The following is a 7,544-nucleotide window of genomic DNA, read 5'->3' as shown; positions in this document are numbered from 1 at the left end:
TATCACTCAGCATAGGGCCAAGGCATTTTTGTGCTTGGTTTGATTGAAATTCTCCTTTCCTTTCCTCTGATTCTTTTTGAAAAGTTGTGCTATTGTGGTTTAGATTATGTGAAAGAATGTAGGATGTTGTGGGAGGATCAGGCAAACTGTGTGACCCACCTAGTGGAATAAGAAAAAGGCAACTAAAACAATATTTTTCACAGTTTTTCTTTATGGTTTTCGGTTCTTTTTTGCGATTTAAAGTGAGCACATTTTGTTGGCCATAATCAATGATAAGATATTAAACAATTGCACTTGATATGTTCATATTTGAATTAAATATTGAAATCCTTGTTGAATTTGAATGTTGGGTAAATGGTTTAGTGATTCACCAGATTACTTAGAAATACCAATTTCTTCCTACTCCATTTCATTCATTGTTTCTAATAGCAAGCGAAGATTCTTTAAATCTATTATCTAAGATGTTCAATTATGACTCAAAAATAGTAATTTCTGTTCAGCAAGCATTCGAGCACAGGTTTGAGTTTTCTAGTTGATATTGCCTCCTCCCTATTTTCTCGTTTAGGTATTTTTTATCATTACCTGTGCCACCAAACCAGCTCTGCTTCCCGGCCTGCCCCTGACAGAGAGTCTAGGTCTTCAGATTTTAATGTACAACTCACTGTGGTGGTTCATCTCATTCACCTCTTGAGAATGCTGGGTGATCCTAACCAACCAAATCAAAGCTCTTTCAATGTTAGGGTCAAGAAATAAGTGGGAAAAATTCATGGATTATTGGACAATCCAAATAATACTAATGAGGTAGGATCTTTAGGTTTCTGCAATCTTTTGCATAACATGATAAGTCATTGCCTAGATGCTGAAGCAATGCATGCATTGATTATTCTTATGAAGCATCTTCATAGTGTTCAAAGCTTCAGTAGAATGTTGCTTTGATGTAAATATTTTGTATCCTAGCAGCTTACAGTGTACTATAAACCTAGACATATATTATTCTATTTACTTTTTCTCTCTCTAAAATAGAATAAATATAAAATTCAAATGTCTTTGAACGTACAGCCTACTGTAAATCCAAGAGGTTTTTTTCAATTAGAATATAAGTATTAAATGATTATTGATAGGTCATAACAATCCGACATATAAGATTGATTACAAATTGAATTTAAAAAACAGTGAAAATGTGTCATTAATTAGGGGGAAGAGAGGTGATAGTTTGCTTTATGGGGGAATATAAAAACAGAGAAGAGAAGGGGAAGAGCTCTCTGTTCTGGAGCAGTGGAGTGTCGCCCACGCTGGCAAGGTCTCCCGCTCTCCTCTCCTACAAAGGGTTTTCGTTTTTTTTCCAGGTTTAACACTTGTAACTCTCTTCGTCTTCAAGACTACTCGAACCTACTACTCGAGGGAGGGAGACTGGGAGGAGAACAATGGAGACTCTGCTGCCCCATCTGCAACTAACTGCAATCCAGCACCACTAAGCTGCTCTGCTGCAGTCTACTGCCTCGTTTGAGTTTGTAAGTCTTTTGATCCCTCGATTCTCTACTGAAACACAAACAGAGCATCTATCTCATCGTCTAAGGTAACCTCTTCTACGTTGTTGCAGTGCTGCTACTTTCTATCTCTTTTTTTCCCATTATAATATATTCTGAACCTGTTCTATGAGATTTCCCAGTGATATGGTTTGTTGTTGGTATGAATTTTTTATTTTATTATTATTAATTTTTTAATAGTCGAGTGATGATGCATGAGCCGCCATTGTTTCTTCAGAATAATAGTGCATGCCTTTCTTCTTTGCATTCCAAGGTTTGTAAAAAAATATTTGGTCAACCCGAGAAAATGACTAACAGAGACGGTCTAAAGCGGATGAGTAGTGACAGTGAGGATTCATCTTTAGTGGTAGTGGTACCTGAACATTTGTTGATCAAATTATTTTCATGGCTCCCTGTGAAATCCCTCTTCAGGTTCAAGTGCCTAAGTAAACGATGGCTTCATGTCATATCGAATGATTCGTATTTCATTCACCTCCATTCTCACCACTCCAAGTCCAAACCTCCTCTTCTCTTTTTCTCATCCTGTATACCTCCAGGGCTAAAATATAGCATGATTGTTCTTCTCCAATCCTCCACGGACATGGAAGGGAGGTTGTTAGACAAATTCGAGTTTAATAAGATGGATTTCCCCCTTAGACGCCCCCTCATGCTCCCTACCCGCTTCCATCTGGTGTGTTTCATATCCAAAAATCAACTCCATGTTTGCAATCCAAGTACACATGAACTGATAACATTGCCGCCACTTGTGGTTAATTACTCTGATATCTTCGAATTCCATGGTAGTTTCGGTTTTGGATATGTTGAGTCTACCGATGAGTATAAAATAGTTCATCTGATTCCTCCTTTCTTGGAAAAGAGATATCGATATGGTGCCAATCTCCCAATGCAATGTACACAATGTGCAGTTTTCACCTTGGGGATGACAGAGGACTCTCCTTCTTCTTATGCTTCTCCTTGGGCTTGGAAAATTATAGGAAATTCCCCCTATAATGTTGAGCATCTTCAATGTCCAGCTTTCGTGGATGGAGTTCTTCATTGGCTGATCGACAACAAGCATCACCCTGGGCTTATGACCAATATTGAACAGACTATCTTGATGTTCAATACGAAGAGTGAAGAATTTGGACTTGTCCCACGTCCCAGAGGGTGTTCTGATATTACAGGTATAGATCTCCAATTGGTGGAGTTGAAAGGGCTGCTCTGCCTTTCATGTGTTGATGATGTTGATCACAAAATGGACATATGGATGCTGAAAAACTACTGCAATGAGACTCGTACGTGTACGTGGGTAAAAGAGTATAGCATTGATCTGAGTACCTTGGCGGGTACTCCATATGGTAGTTATTCTAAGTCTGATTCTCCTTGGGTAAAAAATGGAACCATGCATCTGAATATGAGTACCTTGGGCCTTGGGGGATGGTCCACGCCGTAGCTATTCTGGGTCTTATGTTCCTAGGGACATACAAGATGATGGGGATAAGGTGCTTATTGAGATGTGGGATGGAAGATCTTTCTACTACCATGTCCAAACTGCAAGCTTTACTGGATTTATTTGTGAGAAATGGAGACGTTCATTCTTTAGTTTCTATACAGAGAGCTTGCGCTCACTGAGATATGTAATTCAGGTACTGCACCTAGCTTTACTTATTTGATTCTGATCAACATTAACGTTTGGGCAGATCCAGGAAAAAAAATGTGTATGCAGTCTTACTAATGCTTTAAAATATAAATTGATGATGCAGAAAAGATTCATATTTGATGAAATTACTGGAATTACTCACTCCCAATCAAGGGAGTTGGCATACATGGATGACCCGCCACTCTATGTAGTGTGTGTTTTTGCACTTTTTGACACTCCTTGCAGATTTTCTTATGGAGGATATCTATCAGATTTTAGAGGTGGCTTTGTTGCTATCGAAGGGAAGAAACTAGAGGCAGAACATTTTGCAGGAGGAGATGCCATTGAAGCAGAAGCAAAAGCCAAAGCCATTCTTTGCGGGTTGCAATTAGCTCGTGGGAAAGGTATCCAACGCATTGCTTTGGTTTCTAATGCAAAGGGGCTAGTTGATGCTATTAATAATGGAGAAAGGCAAAATTTTCAAAGGCTGGAAAATATTCTTACTGAGATTATTGATCTTCTATCTGAATTCAATTGGGCTCAAATATTCCACAATCGTAGACTGTCTACTCAAGTGGCTTTCCAACTTGCTCGTTGGGCTATCAACATGTTGCAAGCAGTTATTCATGAGACAAAACAACCCAATTGGTTCGTAGATGGGTGAACCACCTAGTTATGTGGCTTCTAGAATTTTATAGTACGTATTTTTCATATGGTTCACTAACCTCTTTCTACTTCTACTTATAGATTCTAATCTAATTCTCCACCATTCTTATCAGGGTTACTGATCTTCTTAAGGCAATGACCATCGATTTCTTCACTTTCATTCAACAAGAGGGCTCTAGTGGGCAACAGTAAATAGTACCTAGTCATTCCTTCCTCAATATAAACGGCTTCTCAAGGCAGACTCTGTGCTTTCATGTTCTATCTGCTCACGGGTTTGAGTTTTGAGGGGATAGGATACTCAAAAGGAGCATTGTGTGTCTCTTTAATTACCTATCTTTTTTTGGATAGAAAACCTCTCTACTCTTTAATTGACATTTTTTCATGAATGTGATTGTTGGCTAACTCAAATAGGATTATCACTCCGCAGTTCTGTTCTGCAAGTGTTCTGTTCTTCAAATTGAATACATAAGTCTGTAAAAGACTTACCCACCTTGTACTTCCTTCACTCTGTAGTGATTGTTAGGAACTTCCTTATTGACCAACAATTTAGAGCTAAATCTTTGATCAAGTAATGCTCCCAACAAAATGAGGCATGTGGGTTTCCAGCTTTATTTGCACCTTGAGCTGGTATTCCTTTTAGAGGACCACCCTATGTAGTGTGGAACTAATTGTGAATTGCCTGCCTTAGATTTTTTATGAATGTTCTTAGATATAAAGTTTCAGTAATTCAGCTTCTTGAAACCATATCTTTGGGGATCATGGAGTCAGAGACTCTGTCTGTAGCCTTCTTTGCCTGAAAATAAGCAGAGGGAAAAGGCAGTTAGATAAGCAAGGTTTGAATATAAGCTGGGAATGAACTGAAGAAGAAAGAATTTCTTACTTCCCCCTCCCAATTAGACCGGAATGTAATGATTAAAAGAGCTAACACTTGCACACACAGAGCACATATAATACCCAACCAGAGTCCCTGTTAGCCATATTTTCAGTAGACAGCAAAATATGAGAACCAATCATATTTATCCCAACAGTATTAACACAAGGACTTAAGCTAGTTAAATGGGAGAGAAGAGTATAACTTCTCACCATTCCTCCAATATGGAGGACAAAAGCTAATAAAATAGCAGAAGGAATGCCCACAAGGTAATAAGCTCCTAAATTAATGAAAGCACCAATCTTCTGCCAACCACATCCCCTTGCTGTGCCTGTGTTAATGAAGGAAATACTCACAGATTACTTTTAACTATATAAACTGATATTTGCTCATGAAGATATTAATGATGATAAGAGTAATGTAATAGAAATTAACAGACCTGAAAGCACACATTGGATTCCATCCAAGAAGTTGGACAGAGCAAGCACTGGCATCATTTTTGCCACATATTTTGCTACTTCCTTTTCATTACTATAAGCAAAACCCCAAACTCTACGCAATAAGATCAAGGTTGTGCCAACTAGAATGCCCTCAGTAATGGCCAAGACTAACACAACCAGTACTGCTAAATGTGCAGCTTGAGGATGCCCAGCACCCAATTCATTGGAAACCCGTGTACTGAGAAGGAAAAGATAAATTGTCGGAAAAATATTCATCGAATAAAGAAAGGACACTTGTTTAGTTCAAACTCACCTTATGGATCCACTAAGTCCAAAAGGGATCATCCAAACCAATCCGGCTGTGTTGAGGCTAGGGATATGAATGGCCATTAGAACCAAACAACTAAATATTAGCATCAAATATGAACTGATGATGGCTGCATTTGCTTATATCAAGAACACAAGTAGATAGAAACAGTTAAAACCCTCACAATCACAACAATATCAACCATATTATGGGCAACCAAGTAGCTTTTGCAGGGTTAATTTTTTCAAACAGGTAAAAAGAAAATTTCCAGGGAAAAGGTTTGCATGAACTTGGTTCTGACCTGATTGACAGAACTGATGTTTCTAGCTTTGGATTCGGAAGAAGACCAGATAGGAGAACCATCAGCTCAAATGACCACATTACCAAGCTGTTGCAAAAGATGATATAATCAGGTTAAGGAAAATCAGTATTGATACATGAGTTGTGATACATTAGAATAGGATTTTGCTTTACCAAACCATGACAGCTGAGGGAACTGCAAGCCTTAAAAATTTGAGGACACCATGTAATGCTTCCTTCGAGAAACCAGTCCAAGTGTCCTTGCAGGCAGGAGAGAACTTGACATAGAGTGCCAACAATAGTACATTCATCCAATAAGAGATGGAATTGGCCAAAGCAGCTCCGATGTTACCCATTCCAGATTTGAACACCAAAATCCAACAGAAAAAGAAATGTAGGAGAACTACAACTCCTGAGCTTATCATCATTGGAAAGACAATGTTTTGTGTTTGTAAGAATCTGACATGACATTGGAGAAGACCATATGCGAAAAGGCTTGGGATCATGAATCGAGCATAAACTCCTGCTTCTGCTGCTATATCTGGATCTTGTCCAACAGCCAAAAGGATAGGCTCTGTGTTTGCCCAGATAAAAGCAAGGGGAATGCTAACAAGTACTAGCACAAACATGGCCCTCTGCATATGTATGCCGAGCATATGATACTGTTTTGCTCCATAGGACTGACCACAGAATGTATCCAATGCACTTCCCATTCCCATCTATTCAACGCAAAATAGATAAAAGAAGACTTTATCATAATCATTTCTAAAGGATCAGATTTTGAATCTCTGTTAAATATCTCAATTAAGAAGAGACACAAATTCAAAGAAACTGAATTCCCTATTATTTTAGTCAAATAGAATTATGAACACACAGAACTGCAAGTAAGATGTTCTGGTTTGAGAAGGAAATATATCTAGGAATGGGCAGGGGAGTTGTTATGGCATATTTTTATATAGTATTTCTAAATGGATATGAAAATAAACTGTTAAGAGGTGTCTCTTTGCAGTAGATAGCAGAGATGTCCATGTTACTCTGTCTCTCTCTCTCTCTCTCTGTCTCTCAAATTTACCAGTTTAAAAAGAGACCAACTCCAGTACTTCAAGGGCCTTTCCAACTTCAATTATTCACCTATGTGAAGAACAGACAACGCTAAAAAACACAGTAAAAAGAAAAAGATCTTCAGAAGTACTTTGCAGCAAATTCCAATTTAAAAGAACTGAGCACAAGCCTTGTAACAAGAACAGATTGGTGGTAAGACTCATTGGATCGAAAAAAGAAAACTTATTCCCCAGTTCTCTAGGATGAAACATAGCAGAGGAACACAGAGTTCTGATAGTTTCAAAAAGTGAAAGTGTATAGAAACTATTACAGAGAAAACTGGGAAGAACCCACATACCAGTAAACTAAATCCAGTCACAGTTGCAAAGGAAGTAGCCATTGAAGCACCAGAGAGAGCTAACTCTCCAAGATGACCCACAAACATAACAGATACAACCTGTAAACAATACTGCAAGATGCTAACAGATATCAATGGTCCAGCTAACCACAACTGCTTCTTCACTTCTGCATGTTGGATTTATGGGCTAAATTAATTATTCGGGTTGATTAAATGGGTGAGAATCAAATTGCATGAACCGGTTCGGTCCACTCTCAAGCTTAGGGATATGCTGGCTCAACCCATTGTGGTTTAGGGTTTTGAGTGCAGGACAGTATTATAAATACTAGGTTTTGGGTCCCTACAACCATTATTCACTCTTCCCCACTTTACCACTAAAGTGAGAGAACCAAGGAG

At 38.5% G+C, this 7,544-nt stretch overlaps 1 protein-coding gene across 1 annotated transcript; it reads right to left on the bottom strand.

The window, feature by feature from the left end:
- Positions 1–4,261: 4,261 nt before the first annotated feature.
- On the bottom strand, positions 4,262–7,267 carry LOC122068614 (protein DETOXIFICATION 16-like). Its single transcript, XM_042632487.1, has 8 exons — positions 7,149–7,267; positions 5,924–6,468; positions 5,751–5,837; positions 5,456–5,512; positions 5,142–5,380; positions 4,915–5,033; positions 4,712–4,798; positions 4,262–4,624 (listed from the first exon to the last, which is right to left on the bottom strand). Exons 1-8 carry the CDS (start codon positions 7,233–7,235, stop codon positions 4,559–4,561), a joined length of 1,287 nt encoding a protein of 428 aa, XP_042488421.1. The 5' UTR covers positions 7,236–7,267; the 3' UTR covers positions 4,262–4,558.
- Positions 7,268–7,544: the final 277 nt, after the last annotated feature.

This window comes from Macadamia integrifolia, unplaced genomic scaffold, assembly GCF_013358625.1.
Source record: "Macadamia integrifolia cultivar HAES 741 unplaced genomic scaffold, SCU_Mint_v3 scaffold445, whole genome shotgun sequence".
Taxonomy (NCBI): domain Eukaryota; kingdom Viridiplantae; phylum Streptophyta; class Magnoliopsida; order Proteales; family Proteaceae; genus Macadamia; species Macadamia integrifolia.
The sequence above is the reverse complement of the archived record's forward strand: the minus strand, read 5'-3'. Positions and strand labels throughout refer to the sequence as shown.